General features: G+C 37.7%; 1 protein-coding gene across 25 annotated transcripts in view; it reads right to left on the reverse strand.

Annotated features, from left to right (window-relative positions):
• Positions 1–6,038: 6,038 nt before the first annotated feature.
• Positions 6,039–23,981, reverse strand: part of GPHN (gephyrin) — a 333,615-nt gene continuing 315,672 nt past the window's right edge. For 24 of the 25 annotated variants that reach the window (XM_040557299.1, XM_040557318.1, XM_040557300.1 and 21 more), the window contains 6 exons: positions 14,310–14,397; positions 12,165–12,238; positions 10,869–10,933; positions 9,541–9,644; positions 8,230–8,326; positions 6,039–7,039 (listed from right to left, as the gene is read on the reverse strand). In XM_040557299.1, the coding sequence (XP_040413233.1) occupies positions 6,906–7,039; positions 8,230–8,326; positions 9,541–9,644; positions 10,869–10,933; positions 12,165–12,238; positions 14,310–14,397 (562 nt within the window). In that variant the 3' untranslated portion in view covers positions 6,039–6,905. Of the gene's footprint in view, positions 7,040–8,229; positions 8,327–9,540; positions 9,645–10,868; positions 10,934–12,164; positions 12,239–13,589; positions 13,765–14,309; positions 14,398–23,981 lie in introns of those variants that run through there. The other variant, XR_005820015.1, reaches the window with a different exon arrangement.

Here is a 23,981-nt window from a genome sequence, read left to right on the forward strand (position 1 = left end):
GAAGCACTGAAAAACAACAATTAATATTAGGAAACAGAGGAGAATAGAAGTCATTATTATGCTGTTATAAAAGACAGTTATGTGTTTTACTACTGCATGCAGTTCTGGTCTCCTTGTCTCAGAAAGATTACAGTAAAACTGAAGAGGGTGCAAAGACATGCAGCAGGGATGATCCAATTTATGGGCTCTTTGAGATGGAGCATGACCACACACAAAGGGCAGACTATGTAGATTAGGATTCTTAATCCAGATGAGAGCCGTTTACAAATCTGTGGGTGGCAATGTGAGGGTGGCTTCTTGTTGCTCGGTCCAGCATGAAAACTAAGAGGCATCAAATGAAACTAGGAGGCAGCAGATGCAGAACAAAACAGAGGAGATAATGCTTCACACTGTTAAGCTGTGGGACTTCTTGTAGCAAACACTGTGGGTGCTGGAGGAGTATTTGGGAGATGTATCATCTACTTGCCATTAATTTATACTCTCCCTGAGATACGAGCTATTAACCACCTTTTTTTTTTTTTTTTTTTTTTTTTTTTTTTTTTTTTTTTTTTTTTTTTCGGGGGAAGGCTTTTTTTTTTTCCCCTAAAATCTCACAGGGATTCTGTTGCCTCTCTCTTGGCAGTTTCTTCAGTGGTTCCACAAAAGCTGCCTTCTCTGCTTGAAACAGCCATTACCAGTGTAGAAAGTTGTTTGCAAACATTAGAGTGGCTTCTCCTGGTCCAGTACCTGGTCTGCACATCACTGCAGAGCTGGGTCCCGTTTGGTGGTCCAAACAGCACAACGTTTCAAAATGATGAAGTGATCGTTCACTTTGCCACCACAGACACACATCTGGTTAGTAAATGCTCTTGTCAGACCGGTTGGTAATACTGTGCTGCTCTTGAAAAGCTTTACATCCTTGATGTGCTAGCTCTCATTTGCCCTGCTGATCTTTTAGATGTGTGTTTGATAATGGCATCCCTTCAGACCATCTCAGGTCACAATAAAATCCACAAGGAGAAAGTCAGGTACTGATGAAGGGTACTTTGCATGCTTTCTTCTCAGTTGGGTGGGACAGTTTTTTTTGCTATTCCACTGTCTGGAAACACTTCAGTATTGTTTGTGTTGGTGGCTTCACTGGACTTATAATTTGTCTTCAGATTATTTCATCTTGATCCAATTTCTCTTAGGCCCAATCCACTATTTTAAGACATTTTCACATTTCATCTAGCTCTTGGACAAGTATGATTTCTTTTTATAGATAGAAATGCATCAGGATATGATTGTTATAATCTGGCACTATCCCATACTGACAAAAAGAGTAAATCAGGATTTTGGAGTCTTCCTCTGCTGCTGTTTTTAAGGTATTTTTTGCATAGCTATATACTTTTCTTCTGGAAAACTCTCCTCTTACACTCTCCTTGAAGTTACTTTAATTCTAGTTTCAAGTCACTGGTTATCAGGATCATGCAAGTGCATTTACTTTCTCTACTATGTTTGTGTAGAGTTACTGGCACACAACCAATTCTCAGGTTTTGCTTGTAATTACCTCTGCAAGAATTAAGTTTGCTCTCTGTATTTTTAAACCCAAGCCGGGTCCATGCAAATGCAGAAGTTCTTGCAGAGAGATAAAGCACGCTGAAAGTCACCATGCAGTGCTGTGATGAACCAGTAATCCCAGCCAGACCAGTCTGACAGCTAGAGCCACTGAGCATCTGTGCATTGCCCTCTGAAGCTTTATATTCCAAGAACTTTGTCAGCTTGTGTGCAATATGGCATGAATGCACAGGGCAAGTCTTACTCTAATGCTGAATATGAGTCACTAAGCCCTTTCAGAAAACATGCAGCTAGCAGCACGTCATGAGGTTGTAACATTTCCAAAACCCACAGGCTTTTTCTCCCCATGAATTATCCAGGAAGTGCCTGCATTTCAATACACAGTTTAAATCCAGCACGGAGACTCACCTTTCTGTGTGGAGGCTGGGATAAACTTACTAGAAAACAAAGATCAAGGCTGAAGAATCCACAACAGAAAATAAATAAATAAATAAATAAATAAATAAATAAATAAAAGCAGAAGAAACAACAATGTTGATTTTTCACTTTGAGCAAACAGAAATGAAGCTGCTGACAGTACTGTGTTGAAGGCACAGTGAATACTGTGGTTTTTTTCTGTGGAAACTGGCTGGCTTTGGAAAGGTGAAGAGGTTGCCAGACCATTCTGTAGTTACAGTTAGTAGAGATCATGTTCTTCATCATGAGGTTAAGGTACTTAATTGCAACATACCGACCAAATACTGCTGTGGGAAATTATGCCTTGGCTCTTCTCAACACAGATTGCTGCTTTAACTATCGGCTGCTGCGGTTCTCCCCGCTACAACCCCTTTTACTTTCTTTTTGTGGCTGTGAATTTGACCACTTCGTTATCCCCCTCTCCTAGAAACGTCTCTGCTTTCTTAGACTACATCCAGAAATGTCCTTGCCCATCTAACCTGCAGTACTAAAGTTTTCTTTAGCTTCTTCATGGGAGTAAGACCAATTAACTAGCTTCAGCAAAGAGATTGCCATAGATACAAGGCACCTAAGCAGAGTTTCTGCCCAGGAATGTTGGGAAATGCTTAAAATAACCTCACAAAAGGAATATTAGTTTGGGGATATATTCCTCAATCTATTTGGGATAAAAGTATACCAGATTTTTTTTGAAAGTGTCAGCATAAATGACAGACAATCTTCACACTTCTCTTCTGGTATTAAAAGCTACTTTCAAATTTCATGCAAAGTAAAAAAATAGATTTTTTGGCAAGTTTTGTGCACGAAATTTCAACATCTAGCCTCTTCTTTCCTATTCTTATTTTCCCTTCAGATAAGAGGAAGACTATAAGGATTATTACATGCCAGACCAATGTATTGCTCGATAACATAGCCTGAATCGGTGTCTGACTCCTCATTTAATACTGTCCCACCTAGTCATGGGAAGCACAAAGCTGTATCTGCAAATATGCCAAAAAAGCATCCAAGATATAGACTCTACCTTTAAACCACCTATTCAACGTGACTGCTTTATGCACTTCCTGAGAAATGTGCCATCAGCACTAACCAGTACTTATTGCTTTTTGGTATCTGACCATTCCCTTTGATTGTCTTCCTTGTGAACTGTAAATACAGGTACCTGGAAATATCTCAGTGCTGTTGTGATGTAAGAAAACACAGCTGTGGTATGTTTCTTTTGTTTTGTGTTAGTGTATATTTTTCTTATCCAACACAAAACCTCACAAACTGCTCAGGTGACAGTGCTGGTTTTGAGAAGCTAAGTATTAGAACATAATGAAGTGCTGCATCGTCTTAGTCTGGTACCTGATCTCCAAAATAAGATGTCTTACTGTCAAGTCTCAGCTCCCAGATGTAGTTCCTGCCTGGCAAGTGCTGGCAGAAGGAAACCTGAGGAGCTTTCCCAAGCACAAATCAGGCAGGCCCTTAGCATTGCTGCCAAACCAAGGCAACAAGGCAGGCACACACCATTATAACACTGACAGATGTTGAACCAAAGGAACTGGGTGGAAAAGGTGGATCCAGTCACTTCACTGGGAACTTCTGTGCAGGCTGTCTGTGGCCTGGAGACCATCTTTACTGGCCACGAGGCAGGTAGCACTTCTGGACTGAGACATGTCAAAAGAGACAAGCTTCAGCACTCAGCGCAGAGCAGCAGGGTGGGGAGGGCAAAGACAGAACTGCAAAGCTATTCCAGTTGTATGTTGTCCTTAAGTATAACCCATGTTGTAATATCTTTTAAGTGCAACCCTTCAGCTTCAGAATCAAAAAGGCTAAAGATTCCATGTTAATTAGTAATCTCTGGAGTCACGCAGCTCTCTAATAACTACCCAGAGATCAAAGACATTTCATGTCTAGCGTATTTTAATATCAAGATAGAATTAATGTTGTAATTTCTGTAATTAAGGTCTTGAAATTAGTATTTAGAAAAGGCCACTGTATACTTCTATTTACCTGATCAAATACAGCCAATTTTTTGTATGGTGTTTCACATCCAAGTGTACAGTCAAAGTTTAGCTGTCAGCTGGCCAGGACACAAAAGTTGTTTGTAGGTCATTGTAGGATTCCCCCAGCTGGATGAATGGGACTCAGAAGGCCCACTACATGTTTCTACCCAAGATCATTCCCATGTATGGGTGCTGAAGAAAAGTATGTGAAAAGAAGAAAACTACAAATGTTGGAATACCAGCCTTCAGTCTTTGCTGGCATTGCTCCTCATTAAGATACATTGCTACTTTGACAATGCTAAAGCCTTATCTAGAGAAGTAAAAATAGAGAAAATACTCCTTAAATGTTTCCATTTGCAAGTCTTAGTCCTTGAATCATAGCACCCACATACCTGAAGACCCTTTTGTCCTTGATGTCTTTTCGGAAGCTGCCAACCAACAGCGATTTGGGAATGTTAAAAAAGTGATTCCAATTTATCTGTCACATTTGTATTCATTTTTAGTACAACAATTAAGCCAAATTCTTTAGATGTTAGGCTTGATAACTGAGACATAGTTGTAATAATGATTTAAACTGCTCCCAGAGTTACCTCTCCAACATACTTCTATTGCTTTCAGTGTTAATGAAGGCTTTGCTCTGTGTGTGTCTCTCAGAAACTGCAAAGTTCATTTTCTTGCATAAAACCTTGAACACTGGGCAAAGAGCATTACAAAACACAGCAGGGTGGCTAAAACAGTTTATATTAGCAGTGATTTGAAAAAAAAAATCTTGATTTTTTTAACCTCTAAATGCTTTATTTGTTACAATGGTGGGTGTTATGATGCCAAGATATGGTTTAAATGGAGCCATGCATCATACACAGCATACTGCCAATTCTTCTCAGCCACATTTGTATTGAGTAATGGTTTTAATGTCAGCCAGACCCAAGATATTGCAGATAGGTTTCCTCACATCTCTCTTTTATCTTTCTCTAGCATTTCCAATTGTATGAACAATCTCTCATATTATTGTTACTGATGTCCTTTATAAATTTCCGATTTTTCACTGTATATGCTGCCTACTATTGGCCTGTAATAACCCTGAGCTATGTAATAATCCTTTTGCTTAAAATAGGCCATGTTGTACATTATTTCTCAGAGATGAGTTAAACTTTCCTCTCCTGCTACTGCTGTGGTTTACAATATTGGAACAGTAAATACAGGCATTCATGAATTTAACTTGATGCCATCCTGCCGCTATATAGAGAGAGAACAAGTGTGGACATGTAGTCCAGAACAAAGAAATATGATCAGCAAGTTATATTAATATTTTTCTGAAAGATCATTCCCTGGAGTACCTTTGAACATGGTGTATGCCCACCTACCTGCTTTCCACCTTTGTAAAGGCCTGTGCAGGGAGTATTCCGGCTGTTGCAAGGCAAAGAGTTAGGTCTTAAAACCAGCCTCGGGGATGCCTTCTCCAGTTATTGTAGAACTACAACTCTGATCCACTGTGGCTGTCAGGACTTAAACACAATTTTCTGTGTCCTTGTTCCTGACTAAGTCCTCTAACAATACTATACGCAAAAGTTCTGACTTCATGAATGGAGTTGATGGGATAGCATTTGACCCAAGAACTTCAGGAAGCAAGGCGCAATATGGCACTGATATGATTTTAATCACAGATGAAACATGAAATCTGGCAAGGGCTGAACAGTCCCAGTATCAAAAGGAGAACCTCAGAAAAAGAAACTGAAAGCTCTATCAAATTCCACACAAAGCAGCACAAGAGCTGTTTGCAACTGCTACACAATTTAAACAGGAAAAAAAAAGTTTTTTCCAGCTTTGACTGGTCCAATTGTAAAACCCTCCAAATGCTGCTTCCATTTTGTCCCCTGGGAGATGAGTTTGAGAGAGCCCACTCTGTATTTTCAGTTTGCCAGTGATATACTGTACATTAGGGAAGGCTCTAGATTCTGTTTACTATTTCCCTTCCTTCCTCTCCTCTTCCCCCATCCCAAATACCCTCTTAAAACACTTTTTTTTTTCTCGTCCAAACAACAAGGCTAAACAGGTGAAATTTTAAATAATGATTGAGGATTTTTTTTATTCATTTAAGTTTCAATATCATTACAGAAAATGTTATGGTACAGAGTTGTTTAACATTAGTTTTATTTCTTTGCTCATTTAATTTCCACACGAATGCTGGTAACACTAATATCTGTACAAGATCAGTCTTTGATTTTTTTTAGTTTTTAGTTCTGTACATTTTTAAATGTATTGGTTAAAAAGGCTGTCAGCACTTAAGGAAGCAATTTTTTGTTTGTTGAAATAAAAGGTATCCAGTTACTGCCCAAGAGTACTGAGCTGGGTGGCTGCCGGGACAAGAGAGATCCCTGAACGCGCAGCGAGGTGAGGAAACCTCGGGGCTTCATTGGGTTCCCAGTGCAGCCACTCCGCTTTTGGCACTGTGCACATCAACACGAGATACAAGATAAAGAACAAGCAGAAGCTCTCTGTGAAGCGGTTATGAAGCATACTGATAAGGGAAATCCAAGTGTTGTCTACGCTAGTATAAATAAGCAGACAGCCTTGTTTTAAGAGCATAAGTAGTTGTATCTTAAAGATGAGAAAAAACACAAGTTCTGCAGGCACCTACTGCTGTCTACTAAAAGCTACCGCTATTAGAACTAGCATTGAACACACAAAGCAATTGCAAGGAAAGGAAAAAGTTGCTTTGATATAATCAGAATAAATTTCTTCATTAAGATTTCTTTTTAAAGATTTTTTTAAAAGGTATTTATTTAAATTCCATTTGAAATATAATTCAAGATGTTGACTATACTGATCAACTTTTATCCAAATCAGAAAAACTAGCTGTGCCGTTGCATATTACAGGATACAGTCAATGATATGTGGACATGCATCAAAGCTTCGCTCCTGCTGGTGACATCATAGCCTTCCAATGACCATGACATCCACCACCTCCCCCTTGTGAAGCTCCACATACTGCTCTGTCTTTGGAGGTAGCATCAACAGTCCATTGGCACTGCGCATACTCATCAGACGACTGCTCATCTGATTCCCTACAGAAGAGTCAGAGAAAAAGCTCAATTAGTTTTTCAGTTAGTTTCAAATGCTGCAACACACCAGGCAGGAAACAAGAGCTGTTCTTACAGATACTCATGTTACTAACTTATTCACAGAGCTGAGATTTAGCTGCTCAAAGGTAGAAAGGAACAGAGAACTATGTAGAGAAATAGTCAGCCTCCCATCGTTCTGGTTCTCAAAACACTCATTCCCTTGCTGATTACTTTCCTATCCAGCCTTCCACATTTTTCCCCTTAAGTCTTTATCTGTACTTCATATCTTGTTGTAGTAAATTGCTAATTGCTTTTCTGTTGGAATTTCTACTTCTATCAAAATTACTTAATTTTTCAATTTGTGTATCTAGTTCAGGTTGTACAGAGACCAAAACCAGCACAGTCTAGAATGTTTTTAATACACCAACTCAAAAGAACGGGTTCCTTCAGGACACTGAGCTATACAATATACCCTGGAGATAAACAGTATAGTATTGGTTGTAGTGACAAAAAAATTAAAATGCAGTAGGAACTCATGCCCATTAATTTCTTGGTTTTCAAACATTTGGATTGACAGAGAAATCATTCCAGACAGTCTCCTTGCATAAGGAAAGAAGTGGCACATAACAAAACAGAAAAAGCATTCAAATGTACTATTTACCTCAACCGCAGCTGAGTATCCAGAAGCATCCCTAGATGGCAAACAAGACTAATAAAAGTCTTAGTCTGCTATAAGAGAACATATACTGCCACTGATGTTTCTTCTACTTTTCCAGTTCAGCTAGAATCACACATCTTTTATATGAAATGTTTCTAACTATGCCCCAACCCATGTTTGTTTAGTACATGCACAAAGAGTAATGTGCCTGTGAGTACAAGCGAGCATGGATGAGTATTTACAAAAAGGAATGCGCGCAAATATGCAAACATACAAGTGTGTTTTGTGTATGTATAAAGGCAGCTTATTCTGATAAAGGTTTTAACTTTAAGTTGGTGAGTCATACCACGACTGAATTTCAATACCATGAATGAATTAAATGACTGTGAAAATGCATGTTCACTTGAGCAAGTCAGTCTGTGTAAGAAAGGTTATATGAAAATACATGTGCATGTGCTTGGTTGTTTTTAAACATGCATGAAGGAATGACAGGACCTGTGAGCGTGTCTGTCAGTCTGTGTGACTGGGCACTAACCTGTACTCTGTGCCCAAGGTAGTGGTTCTTGGTGATGCCAAGTCAGTATGCACCGATGGTATTCTGGGCGGGGGTCCAATTTCACATCACATGATAACTGTAGAAGCAGCAAAGAAAGGATAAAAATGTCATGCATTAAGATATCACTGTCTAAGATAATGGAATCATCTGTTCAATCTTTTCCCTTAGTAATAGTCTTTTAAAAACTTGCATTTCCAGGCCACATGCTGTCTAGTGCAAGATCAAAAGCTGTAGGATGTAAAGACTGCAGTATTTAAGGGAAATACAACTATGATATTATAATATCAAAGAGTATGATGGAGTCTGCAAGCATTAAGTGAAATATTGCAAAGCTGTTCTTTTACAGGAATTCAAAGATATTATCTCTCTGGAAAAAAGCTTTATCACCTCTGGTCTCTGGCTTACATTGTGTAAAGCTAAAACTTGTATTCACATTCAAAAACCTGCTAGCCCTGACAGAAGGGAAATGACCAGTCTTTGAAATGAAAAGACACACAAGGTATCACTCACAATGCAATTTAATTGAAGCATATCGGAAAAGGCATGCAAAAGTGAGCGTTGTATTTGAGGATCATGTTCCTCAAAACTGGAATGCTACAAATTTCTGTCCGTTTTCCAATACTTTAGACATGAGATAAAGGAAAAAACGGACTGCTGAGGAAGCATATAAGAGAGACACAAGGGATACCCTGCAAGAGAAATGTCTGTGCATAGACAGGAAGACTAGGAAAACTATAAAAGGTAATCTGTTCTTTGATACCTTCTTTAAAGCAAAAATAGTAGAATAACACATTATAATAATATGCCTTGAATCTATATTAAACAGAGTTACTATATCCACAATTTCTTATAAGAGTGGCACGAATAGTTTAAAGGACTTACATTACTTAGAGTGGGGATCATGTAGATTACTTATATAAATAATCAATTCAAGAACAGAAAGGCTTTCAAATTTGCATTTTCTATTGGCAATACAAAATTACCTAACTCTGGTATTTCCAGATTACATTTTTTATCACAGGTACATCACGAATGTACTTTTTATACAGCAGAATGTCCTTCCTGCCTGACTGGCAAATGGCTGCCTGTGTACATCTTGCTCCATTACATGGCCATCTCACTCTTAGGAATTATGGGACTGAATATGAACCTCTGTTTTCTGTGAACTTCCTTCAACTTGTCAGAATTAGCCTAGTGTTCTGATTCCCCAAACAAGACAGTCTTTCAGAGCTCAAAGAGATGTGTTTCAACAACTTAAGAGACTTTTTAGATACAGGACAAGCTTCTTACCCTGGCTTTGATAATGGTGGGCCGAGGATCCAGGATACCCTGCATTTTCCTCAGTGCAGGAACAACGAAGAGATTGCAGGTGACAACAGCTGACACAGGATTGCCTGTAGGACAAAGAACAGCTGGTAGTTACACCCTTTTTCTTGACTTACTCTGTGAAGGCAATCTCCTATTTTTATAGCAGTTGCACCCTAAAGGATTCCAAGGAGCTTTTCATACTACGTACAGGAAACTTTCTGCTTAAGTCTGCAGCAGCATGTGGCAAGTAAAACTGCTTAAAGCTACACTCTCTGGCTAATGTTGTGCTAAATCCTGCTCTGAGCACTACTGCCCCATGTTCCTCAGGCCCTGCCATTTGCCGCTATTCCTCTGCTGCCTTTCTTCTTACATCTAGTTTTGTATGCGGCAGGGGCAATGTTTATTGTGCAAAGGCATAGGTCCAAGCTGATCTGATGCTTGATTCATGATTAGGGTTTCCATGACCTATGGAAGAATAGGTAATATTAAATAACTTTCTATTCCCTATCAGATGGCAAAAAGCTTTAGTACAACTGCTGAGGAGAATTCTATTGACTTACATGGTTTCTGTTGACACACAAAAGAGGTGTTTGACCAACTTCTGTCAGACACTACTTGTCTTACACGTCTGGCCTCCCTTATATGACAATTATAAAATATAAAACGTGACAACAGATACTCCATTATGTCTCTCCTGGAAAAACAAACAATCAAACAAAAAAACCCCAACCCTGTACTGCAGCAAGAGAGAGAAACAAGAGAAAAAAGTTGAGAGACTTCTGAACATCACTAGCTTATCAAGAACAGGATTCCTTGTTGTCAGAAATCCATGCAAAGCCAGAGCAGTAAGAATAAAATACATTCTTCCTAACTTAGGAGGACAGATTTATAGCTAGATTCCCAAAGAAATAATTTATTCTGAACTTTCCCATGGTGACCCAGCATGCAGGAGGTGAAGCAATGCTGCCCTCTTTTGGTTCCAAAGTACAAGGATGACAAAACAACCTTCACTCTGTGATGTTGTGTTCCTTGGCCCTCTGTAGGTCTTGTCTTAACTTTCAGTACTTCAGAGTTGATGCACTGACTTACGTGCACAGAATCTCTATTGGGAAGGTGAAGGGAGCTATGGGAAAAAAAAAACACCCCTGCACAGTGTATTTACAAAACCCAAAAGAATTGTTGGATGGAAAAAATTGTGAGGTCTGTACACCAGCACATTCTGAGGACGGAAGCAGGAACACAAGACATGGTATTGTTTCACATCTTGTCAACTGTGCACAGCAACAAAAGTAATCCACAAAACATCTTACCTGGGAGCGCAAAGATTATTTTTCTTACGCCATCAATATCCAGAGTTGCAAAAGTTGTTGGCAGGCTACGGAAAAGGAAAGCTATTTATGATCTGCACTGGACTTTGACTGAACCTTATTATGTTGTTATTTATACTATTTAGAAAATAAAACAAATGATGATTTTGCTTCTGGTGACAAACCACCTAAAAGTAGCTGAATTAATAAACAAAAATCTACATTCTGTCTTCATGCAAGAAACCAAATAACAAAGAAGTAACACCAAAATTAAACAGTGACAGAGCTGTATTTGCTTTCTATAGATGGCTCTCCATTTTTTTTGGTAAGATTAGTGATTAGTTCCCTTTACTCCCGTGTCTACAGCAGTATTGACAATGGAGCAGTATTGACAATGGAGCAGTATTTCAGAGCAGCAAATGCTATATAGTCTGCAGATGAACAAATTCAGACTTTTGTGACTCGTTATTGGGGCTGTTACAGTTATATAAATACGACAGAAATGTGATGATTCAAGACTGTGGCTAGCAAAGAAAAGGGACTCATGTTAAAAAAGTTTTCTATATACTTATGTTAATATAATCCTTTCAAACATTAGAGATGATACTTCATAGGAGCAATGATTAGGTTGAGTTCCTTGGCTTCATCTTGAGCTAACAACTACCATCTAGTCAGCAGTACCTGGGAGATTTGCCACACTTTGATCATTACTGCCTAATTTTCTATCTGCTAGGACTAATCAGAATCATATTTTACCAGGGGATGTTGGTGTTTGATGTTTTTGTTTTAACAGGAACTGTGTGCCAGACCTCCAAATCCATACTATAATAGATAAAACTTTCTAAATTAGTTGCCATTTCATCTTTCTCAATAAATTGTTTGCTTATAGTGGTATGACCTATGTAAATTTTGAAGTGCAGTGAGATGGTTGTTAAACAAAACAGCATTTAAATGTCCCTGTATTTCCCAGGTATTTCATACAAATGTCAGTATCTTAGCTGTGATCACAGTGAAGATTATGGACATGCTTAAAGTATGCTAGTTCCTCCAAAAACACCTGATTTGCAGCAGTTGTTGAGAAATATGTGTTAGGGATAAGAAGTAATCTCTCTGTTTAATTTCATCTATAAACATGATAACTAATATGAATAGGATGGACTTTGCTTTTTTCCCATATGTATCTACCACGTGGTTTATAATGTATTTGGAAAACTGGAATCTACTGAAGCACTTAGATAGCGCTTATATTTGGCCAAATATAGCCTCAATCCATGCTACCTCATTAAAAAGATTTCTTACCCTGGTTTCATAAAAACTCTGCCAAAGTGAATCTGTGCATGAAGATCAATATCCAGCACCTGTTTAAGATAGTCCTGTTTAAATTAAAAAAAAGAAAATCAATTAAGTAACATCAAAGTGGCTTATATCATCTAAGTGTTCAAAGCAATTAATTAATATCAAGTGAAGATGAAAGACTTGTTATATCCTGAAAGTGCTATGGTCCAATGGGGAATTTCCAGTATTTGAAAGAAAGTATTTTCAAAAAGAAGGGGTGAAGAACAAACTGATTTTAGGTGCCAAACCTGACTCCACAAAGACATACTAATATATTTACTTAAAAGTCAGCTGCAGCATCGGAATCTTAAGAGGACCCCACAAATACCTATTACTAGAACATTCTTTATGTAAAAGATAGGAAAAAAACAACCTTTACAATTCAAAGTTAAGCCTTCAAATCATCAAGCTATTTAACTTTTGCCACAGAAGCTATCTAGAGGCAGAGTTAGAGATCTCCTAGTACTTTTGAAATCAAGACTGTAGAAATCATAGTTTTTCAGGATACTGTAATTATTGTAATTTCTTGGGGACATGGTCTAATTCACAGTGTTCAGGTTTAACTGTCCTAAGTTTCTTAGAAAAGAAAAACTGTAGGTGGCTTGTGCATTAGTTCAAGTTAAACACTTTTGCATAAACACAATCGATCCAGTTATTACAAAAATTGGAATTACTTGTTCAGTCTTTACTGAAAATTGCTGTGTTCAAAGATGTAGTATCCTGTCTGTTGTGTTTAGTGAGACTTAAGACACAGGACATAACAATCAACTGTTAAGGCAGACTTTAGAAGCAGTAAATCTGAAGCTCCCTTGCAGTTTTCCCATCTCTCTCACTCTCTTTTGTTCAAATACTTGGAAAGCAGCAATTTTTTTTCAGCCAGGCATGAGTTCTCACTTATTGATTATTGATTGTGTTAACCACATTTTTACTTGCCATTTAATTTTTGGATGCTCAGTTATTTCATTAAACCTGCTAAAAACTCAGTATTAGAGGTAGAACTGTCAGTGGAATACAGAGCCTATTGACTTTATGCTGTTGCCTAAAATTCAGGCTACAGAGAAGTTAGCCAAAATGCATAAATGCCTGTAAGACCATTCAGCAGTCTAGTCACTTCCTAGAGTTCCCACGTCTGTACTATGTCCCAATTTACTACATTACTACACTCCCAATTTAAAGATCAGCACTTGTCCTTGAGTATTTTTCTACGAATACTGAGAATAATGGAATTGAAAGTAATTGGCACTGGTTTAACTTGTTATCCATTTCCATGATGTATCCAACAATATGATTTCTACTCAGAAAAGTGACAAAAACAGTACTGATGCTTGTCATCTCCTAATGACTGTCTTTAGTATCTGTTAGTTATAAAAGGAGAGATGTTTGTTTTACCTGCCAAACTCACAGATTCAGCCTGGGATCAAAAAGTAATCTGAGTTTTCCTTCGCATAAGTCATGATTAATAAATGTCCTGCAGGTTCATCTACGCCCCACCAGCATCTTTGTATCCCTATTTTCTTTGATGGTTTTGGCACAGGGATTACCAACAGGAACTCAATCAACAATTCTGTTAATGATTCAAAAGGCAAATATATCAGCTCACTGTGTCTCGTATGTATTGCCTCTGTAGGACTATCAGGTGTAAAATGTGATCAGACTATTTTTGCAACAGATATAGCTCTGGCACACACAGGAAACAGATCTGCTGAGTAAGAAAGAGCTATTTATATACTCAGCTGCTTTTCACAGTACTTGCAAAGTAGATTTATTCTGCCTACATTTCACCTGCTCTAAGAATAGAAAGAAGTCTGTTGTCTTCTCGTGCTATTAACCAATCACCTTTGTTATCATAACTATACAACTAATTCCTTAAATAAAAAAAAAATGCAAATCACATCGAGAATTAGAATCTTCCCTGTTGTACTACATCTACTATAATAAGAACAAAGTAAATGAGGACAGCATTGATGGCTTTTTTCTTACTTAATTCACACAAAAAAGTAAGATCCCTTATTAATAAACATTAATACAAAGGCAGAAGCTCTGATGACAGACTCTGGCTTGAAATTCTTATATATATATTTTAGGAAGTCATACTTAAATTTAGCATACCTTTTCCCCCATAGATACGCCTCCTGATGTAATGATCACATCAGCACGACTGATACCCTCATTCAGTGCATTCAGTAAATCATCTGGGCTACAGAAAAGAACAGGCAAGCAGATTAGTGGCATGGAACTATTAAGAGTTACAGCATAAGTAAGCACCCTTGTGCACAAATATAGATGTATATACACACACACACACACTTGAAAAAGTAGATACAACTAGGATAATATTGAGATTTTTTTCCCTCTGAAGGCTCCACACTGCTCTGTTCAACTCAAGAACTGAAGTCTCATTAAGTGAACATCACACAGGTTGCCACCTTTCTATCTAAAAGCTTTTCAACAGGAATGGAGGGATGCTTTAGGCTGGGACTGAAGAACACCAACACAAGTCTATAAAAGTGTACCACTTGCACAGTTCATAGCAATACAAATTATGAGTTAGATGAACCAACAGAGCTATGTAGAGAGACCTGACACATGAAAACTTCTGGCCTCTAAGCAGGCTGCACTACTACCTGTCTGACTTTTTTGATGTGTGCAAAAAATGGGGGTAAGGCTCCACTTCAAACTTCCATCAGTGAAAAGTGGGAGTAAATCCTTTGTTTATCTTCTCCGTTAGATGCCATTGCAGCAAAGACAGCTGTACATGCACTTCATCTTGAAAAAACACAATCCATTCTGTTCAAGTGTCTATTTACCTTCATGCGAAACAGTGTAAAAGGAGTTGTCGTGTTCCTCCGTAAAAAAGAGTGTAATTGCAAAGGTGAAAGACAGCAACTGAGTATAATTTCAATTTTGGTGTCTTAAACCTCTCTCTTTCTTTTAAGATCTAAACAGGAATTGTAATTTTGAAGTAGCTATCCTCTGCCTAACAGCAGTGTTGATGCTAACATAGAGCTTAAAGGCACACAGTGTCAGGACTCGGTAACACAAATTATACCAGAATACTAAAGGAATACAAAACAATTTTCAAGACTTCAAATGCATACTTTGCATTTAACATTTGTGAACTGACCAGAAGCTAACCAATTTCTAGGACTGTATGTAATGTTCCTTCAACACTGTCTTTTTCCTTTAAGTACTCTGAAAGTTATTTTATAGGAGGCTGTTCCTTCCCGGAATGCTGTTCAAAGAACTAACAATAATGCTAGCAACTGTGTAAAGGAATTCATCTGGACTACAGGACCTCAGTTAAGTGTTACACTACAATTACAAAACTTATTAAAATGGATTATCAAGGCTCCTCATGCTGCAAATGGCACGTCGGCTATACTTTGGGAACTTCTGCTATATGTCACTAAAAAAATAGAATCCCTGCAGCTATTTTGGGGTTTGAACTGGAAACAGGAAAATCAGAAATACTGTGCAAGTCCTCTTTGACCTTTTAGAGACCAGCAGAATTTGTGTGTTCCAAAAGGACTCAGAAAGAGAAATCCTTTCTTCTGAGAATCCTGTCTTTGCCCATGGCTTGGTGAAATATGACTTAAGCAGCAGTTAGCATTACTTCTTGCTGGGTGCGTTACATTTTATGTAACACAAGGACAACTGCACTCCCTCAGTGAGTGGATAATTCAGGTGCACGCAACTCTGCACACTCCTCATCTATACAGCAGAGAGCCGTCCAGTGTCCTTCACCCTGGTTGCCTTCCAGGCAGAAAGACTCCAGGACCCTTTCTCCACCATTTCCAGTGACTGATGCAGCATCCTCTTTGGCATCGCACAGTGTGGTTAACCTGCACAACTTTTCTGTTTATGTTGGATTACAGCCACTCTTGAGGTTATACTGCTTTGTAAGAGGTAGGCAACAAATTACAGCAGAAAGAAAAGCACATTACTGATGCCACAGCATAGGCTGTAAGCAATCAGCTGTAATTAAATATTGCCATGTTTTAATGGAAGCAGTGGCTGTACATACCGTGGTGTGACTCCAAGACTCATGTAAGGTCTTAAGTGGCAAGTTGTTTTATAGTAGTGCCTATCTTGGATACTCTAACTAGCCTACAAATGAATGGCTAAACCACATTTTTTCTGGGGGGTGTGGAGGGGAGATTATAAAATGTACGGACTCAAACACAACCCTCTCCTTCTTTGTTCTTCAGGAAACAGAGACATTTTCTCAGCTGCCCCTTCTGAAATCTCAGTATCATTTTATTCAAAAAACAGCATGGGTCTTCACTAGTTTTGAAGGCTAGAAGAAAAAAACAAGTCTGTTGCTGGCTATAGTTGTGTCTTCTTCAGAACCAATTGTTTCATATTGATGGTCTAAGAAGCAACCTGCATGCAGTAAGATATTGCTTAAGATTATTACAGTTTGTAACAGAAGTCGCTCAGCATCTAAGTCTTCCTTAATACTTGCGAACAAGGGTGCAGGCTGGAATGCCCCAAGGAACACGTATTCATTACACAGGTGGATATAAGCCTTGCTGAAGCGCGATGACAGATGTTCATGCCATTATTCTTAGGCTAAGACTGCTTTCAGTGCAGTTTCCTCATTATGTTGCGATGCAGGTGAGGATCTTATCTGGAGCTTGCTTCAGGCTGTTTCATTTTATCTTGCTTAATTATTTAAAGGTTATTCATAGGCAGCAAGACCACTTGTCTGAGGAGATTCTAATTCTGGATTATGAAGCGTGCTTGCTTTTGGTTGTGGTTTGAGAATAATGGAAGGAACAGTAAAAAGCAAACAAGTCTATATATAACTACTGTTAAATAGAATGGAAGTGCTCTTATTTATATACTGAAAATATTTATTTTGTATACTAAATATATATTTTTATAAAATATAATATTTCTTGCCAAAGGAAAAAACAAAACAAAACAAAATAAACCCAGTCTCAGAACAGGTGAGGGCTCAATTCACAACTTTGTTTATGACAGAGGCATACCACTGAAGGTAGTTCATCATGGAGTTTTTTTTATTACATGCCATGTAAAAAGATTAAAGATTACTGAACTTGGTGGGGTTTTTTAGCATTTCCAGTAGAATGCCTTGCATAATATATCATTTTTTTTAACATCTTTATAATGAAAAATATTTAAAAATTCTATTGCTAAAATTTTTCAACCAATAGCACTGCATATCCTCTTCAGTTAGTTGCAAAATGAATTGAATTCCTCCAAATGAAAGATATGACAAAAACATAATAATAAACTGAATGATTACACTAGTTTTGCTTTCATTCTGAAGGAAAGATTTACTGGATTTCCTCACTTGTCTTTGTAGCAGGCTTCTTTCTTTTGACATATTTGGCATACTTTTTGTCACTCAAGTCTATCTAACCTTCTTTATATCCTAATCGAAGCTGGTAGTTTCACTTCTTCTGCAGTTAATACAAGACACTCTAATGACAGGAGTCACCTGCTGTAATGTTCAATCAACATCGCAGCAAACATTTCCATTGTCTTTAGTGGAGTTCATGCAGAGTTATCACTCAGATTGCACATTAACAAATATTTGATATAAATATAATCAGATAACAAGATATTACTTCTCTTTTCACTTGTTGCATAAAAATGAGCAGCTTCTCCTTTGGATTGACATAGAAATTGAATAAATAACTTAAGACCATTAACTTCTGGAAGAACAGACAAAATAATTTTGGCATCTGAGCATAATAAGACAAGATCATTCTAATGGGCCTGTGACAAATCACTGTGAAGCTGAGAAGTAACACTCATGGCTGAGCAGGTACAGATCAGAAGCTTTCTTCTGAAACCCTGGCAATTGCTAGGGGCAGGATACTGGATTAGCTAGACTAATGGTCTCATTTACTAGAATAAATCCTTAAAAATGTCTTCCAAAAGTGCTATTCTTGGATTTTTTTTATTTATTTTTATTTTTTTGTGTGTGTGGACAGGACTGTACGAGGTGCTCAAATATAATAGTGAATGCCTTAATCAATGTAAAGGAGATTTTGATGGGAAGTCTCATTTCCAGATAGCGAAACTATTCTGTATCATTTGGTGATTTTCAAAGTCAGTGTGACACTGTGCAAGAGAAGAGAGCGTGCTTTTCTTACATGCTGGAATTGATAATTGATTAAAGAAACTATATACAGAACTCTCTGTATACTTCAGATTACATCCCAGCATCTTCTGTGAATACAATGAAAAAAATTTGTTCTATAAAGATTACATGAAGTTTACGAAACTATTCATACAGGTAAGGACAAATCCAAACTTCCTCTCAAAAAAGAAAGAAATCTCCATTTACAGCAGGTTGTGTCTGCACACGTGTATGTGTATTGTACTTACATTTTTAAAGACACAGACATAAAGCTTTATATAAAGAGCCCATGTACTTTTATGTGTATCTTAATACTCTCCACTAATTACACCAGCCTGATAAACAGAACATCTATTTTACCACCTCAATTTCCTGATCTTTATTTAGTTTTATGAAACAGAAAGCATACTACAATCTGGAAATTAGTTGGAGGATATCTGTTGCATAGTGTCAGCAGCATGTGTACAATCCAGTAAGCATATGCATGTCATTTCAGTTGACATGCCACTTGATTTCATTAATTTGAAGAGAGCCTTTGCAGGATGGCAGTGTACCAGAATAGGAACACCTTCTATATTCATGAAAAAATCTGATTATCAAAGCTGTTTTGTGGAAAACTGTTATGCAGCACTTGATTGCTGATCTGTCACCAAACTGAAAAGATATACAAGAACTTAAGAGCTTGAACAAGAAAATGATACAAGCCTCATTAAAATAGTCATCAACTATGTAAAAGGCTTTTTTCCCTTCTCTCTATCCAAAAATAGCTACAGTGTAGTCAGGACCAAAGAATTCTCTGCTTAAAGTGCCACTTTTAAGTACCTTAAATTACAGTATAGTTTTCTCTTCCAAATAAAATCAATGTTTGTTAATTAATTTCTGTTGATCCCATTGCTTTGATTTACTGTCACGAATTATAAATCTGTCAACCTCATCTGTGATACAACCCTTAACACCATCAATTTGAGATATGGGCAACTGAACTCACTACAAGACTCACTACAAGAAGGACATCGAGGTGCTGGAGCATATCCAAAGAAGAGCCACAAAGTTGGTGAAGGGTCTAGAGAACAAGCCTTATGAGGAGCGGCTGAGGGAGTTGGAGGTGTTTAGCATGGAGAAGAGAAGTCTCAGGGGAGACTTTATTGTACTTTATAATTACCCTAAAGGCGGTTGTAGCGAGGTAGGCATTGGGCTCTTCTCCCAAGCACTGAGTGATAAGATGAGGGGAAATGTCCTCAGGTTGTGCCAGGGGAAGTTTAGGTTGGATGTTAGGAGAAATTTCTTTATGGAAAAGGTTGTGCAGGAGTAGGCTGCCCAGGGCAGTGGTTGAGTCACCATCCCTGGAGGTCTTCAAGAAACGTGTAGATGTAAAACTTAGTAGCGTGGTTTAGTGGTGGACGTTAGTACTAGGTTAAACGTTGAACTAGATGATCTTACAGGCCTTTTCTGACCTGACTGATTCTATGATTCTATGAACTGTTCAGTTATATCATTTAATTCAGAAAACAAATAACAACAAATCGTGAGCTGCATGACCTACCCCTCAGTAGTAAAACGTGTGATCCCTGTAAAACTGAACTGGGACATTTTTAGTTAGGACTGACTTATCAATACATTGTCACAGTGCAGAATCTGTAGTTCATTCCGGATTTCTAGGACCATTTCCACCAAGTTCTTGTCATAGCTGTCTCATTTGTTCAAAACAATCTCATTATCTGACAGTCATTTTCAGTCCTTGTTGTACTTCGCCATATACAGCTATTACTGTTGAATGACTAATAGAAATTCTTTTGATAGTCATATTCTTCTACACGGCAGCCCAGGCTTTTATAAACCCAGATTATTTTTGGAAAACTACTTTTGGAAAACTACTTTTTAAATTGGTGCATGCAAAACATCACATTTAGCACCTTAAACCTCAGTGCTTTACAAATATATTGGGCATAAATACAAAAAGATATGCATGCATCACAATGTGCCAGAGACATGCAGAAGTGCCTTATGTGAGTAAAAAGCAGAGCTGGATAACCTTTCTTGTCTACTGTTTTACTTCATTGGAAAATGTCTTATACATTTCAATTACATGCTGAAATAGGTACCCCTTGAAACATGACTCCTCACAGAGTCAGAGGATCTACAGATTCCTGCACACATAGTGAAAACAGAAGTGCTAGCAGTGGCTCTACACTAATCACATTGAAGACCAAAGTAGATCAGCTGCTCCTCTAAACTACAGCAGTTGACGGCAAACTTTGAAAGTCTATGTGCCATCATCTGCAGGTACCTAGAGTTTAGCATTTTATGGTCGCTTCCATGTGGAACGCTGGCTTGTGCTGTTTTTGCATCTTCTGAGGCCTATTTTCAGTTAAACAGATCTCCCAGAAGAAGAAAAGATTTAACAAAACTACAAGGACCTGCCAGAAATTCTCCTCATGTGAAAAGATCCTGATAGTTTCTACTTCCACCTCAGAAAAAAGAAAAAGAAAAGGAAAAAACAACAAAGAATTTAATAAACGAAAACTTTCATCAAAAAGCCGAGAGTACTTACTGTACTCAGACAGAGATCCCATCAAGCGCAATGACATTTCCATTTGAGGAAAGACAGGATATGGATTTGATCCTTTTTGATTAACTCATTTTTCTTCTTGTGCTCATTCGGTTGAGGTGACAGATTTCAAAATGAAGAGATGGATGCAGCTGGGCATAAAGACAAAGTCTGTCACGCACTTCTCACCTCATGGCTGAGACGAATATTTTGCATATCAGTAATTTGCAGGATGTGGAATAGTGAATAGATGCCCCGTAAGGTTTAGCTAACTAAAGCCAAATTCCGTAGAGTATATTTTGAAGGTAATAGGAACTCTGTGTTTTGACTAGTATGGCTTTCTAAAGTAGAAACTGATTCAACTTTGATGATGTATGTAAGAACATATGGGCACTCTTCTTAAACTGTATTTGTTTCAAAATTCTCTACTGTATTCCATCATGTTCTCATAATGTTTCTTCCTTCTACCTTCTGTGGTATTCCCCTGGATCACTTTGAACATATGCAACATGTTTTTCCTAAGAATATAGGACAGCTTGTGAGGAAAGCTGGCATAATTACCGTAGCATTTCGCTTGTTTAACATGAGTATGCAAGCTTTGTTTATCTGATATCAACATAAAAAGAACCCGCCTTTTTTACTTTTTGCTGTTCCTTTAAATTGATGCTGCTGCAAATAAGAACACTATTTCCCAGAGTAATCTTTTTCATGTTTACATCTATGAACTCAAAAAGACTTTGCTTAGAGGTGTTCAACTCTCATTCAAGTTACCATGAGATCTGTCTAATGTCTTAAACTTTGCATCTGGGTGACAATGTACTCCACTGTTTTTATGGACTGTTTCAGAAGACTCCCACTCATATATGTAACAGAACGACAAAAGACAAGAGATGTTAAAAACAGAGATAGCAGTGGGAATGCAACAGGAAAAGCTCCCATGTTGTAGCAGCCAGGTGCTTTATGTACTGTGGAGTACATTCCTATATGATGGCATTACATCATTGATGGTTGGCTCTGTATCCCATTCTTGTCTGCTGCTTGTGTACAATCATTCATTTGCAATCATTTGCTTGTGAATTACTGTGATATTTTTCATCAAGACTGAAAGTACAGGAACAAACTTTTGATAGTAGGTTCTAGTCTTCAGGTGCTGTGCCATTGTATACCACTGAGCACTTTGGTGTTGTTGCTGGTAGAACGCTGTCTTGGAGTAAACTTAAGTGTTAAAGGATTCCTTTTTTTTAGGGTGACTGGTTCTGGATGATTATTTCCCCAGTGTCTGGAGACAAAAGCACGATGCTTAGATGCTTGTAACAGTACCAATATCCAATCTAAATCCAGACTAGCATGCATCCGCTTAAAGAAAGGAGGAGTCTGAGAACTGCTGATTTCCATTAATCAATAAATTTTCCCCGGCTATTTTATTGGTTGAGGACAATGAACCTTAGAGATTCAATTCCAATACCTACCAGAAATCCATTATATTTTCCAGAAAGTTGGATGGGATTTCAATACTAAATATAGTAGCTTCTATTTTATCTTCCTTCTTAGTCTATATGGATTCACTGAAAAGTTTTTTTACTTTTGGAGTGCAAAATATTCCACAATTATAATTGTAGTTGGGTTGAACTAATATGACTGAAGATTACACCACACAGTACAATAATCAATGCCAAAGACATTGCTCATCAGCAAAGATAGTGCATTCGTGAGTCTGAAGAGTAAATATGGTTCTGCTGGTTAGTTCTCTCTCTGAGAACTTATGGAATATGAGAAATGGCTTATACAGACATCACTGAAAGTAGAATATTGCGACTGATGTAACTAGTGCCAGGTGCTTATAGAACGCAGACAGTATTACAAAATCTGGCACGTGGTGTCACGGCATAGTTATCGTGGAATTTCTTACCTTATTAACATTTTGCTTTAGCTTCAATTTTAAGTAAGAATTCCAGAGCTAAATTCTGTAAATTAGTGTAATTGCTCTTGAACTACAGTAGGCATGTCTCTGTGATAGGTAGAAATGCAGTCCCTAAATGCAGTGCGTCAAAATGAAGGCTTTCTCTGAAAAACACAACCTTTGACAGAAACATGACTTAGTCACGTGAAAAAATGTCTGTCTCCAGAAGAAAAACTGACCTGGCAGCCACAGGTCAGAGAAAATAGGAAAGTGCTTTCAAAATTTTTTTCTTGTTACTGGCTATATCTTAATAGTTTTTGTTTTGTTGTTTGTTTTAAGAAAATGTCATAAAATAAAAAATACTAAAACATAATACAAATTCTACATGAAGAGTAAATTACAGCTTATGAGAACTAAGTGAAAAGAAGGAACAGAAGAGAAACTTATCTTGTTTCAGGTAAGCCAATCACTTTTTTAACAGCTGATAATCAATGGAAGAAACTAGAACTTCATTTGTATCTGTAATACTTGGCTATATTCTTTCAAGCACAAAGATGTTTTTCATGTAAGAAAATACTCATGGTGTTTTCTCCAGCTCCAGAAGCAGAAGCGTTTTTTCATTTCTCCTGTTACAGGTAGCAGGGCTTTACTCTACCAGCTCTTTTTGTTGGTGTTTGCCCTAGCATGGCTTAGAAATACCCAAAGGCTCTTTTTATATGTGCCCTCTAGATTTAAGTTGTTAGTAATGATATGTGATTAGACTTGTATGAGGAATTTCAAGTTGATCAGCTCCTGCTAGATTCCAGTTTCCAAGCAACTTCTGATAAAGGCAGACAATCTACATCATGTTCTTCACATTTAATTAAAATGTTTTAAAGACTGCAGATGCTTTTAAGCTAATTGCAGTTAAGTTTTTTGAGATGTGTAGAATATCGCATAATATTCTAGTGGGCTGTTCTTTAGTCAATTTAATGAGGAAGATCTAGATTTATGACAATCTGGCTTCAGCAGGAATAACCAATTGCTAAACAAGAACAAGTCTTTTGAAGGCTAAGGATATGACAGATTGATTCAGTAATGAGCACAGAAGCTTGTTTTTCTAGTATGCAAAGCAAACGTTAAGATATAATTCAATCTTGCAACCTTCTGCTATAAAAATAGGCTCATTAACCTCACTGAGAGTCCTTACATGCCTGAAGTTTTCAGGTACTAGCTTTT

The sequence above is a fragment of the Cygnus olor genome, chromosome 5, assembly GCF_009769625.2.
Source record: "Cygnus olor isolate bCygOlo1 chromosome 5, bCygOlo1.pri.v2, whole genome shotgun sequence".
NCBI classification, from domain to species: Eukaryota; Metazoa; Chordata; class Aves; order Anseriformes; family Anatidae; genus Cygnus; species Cygnus olor.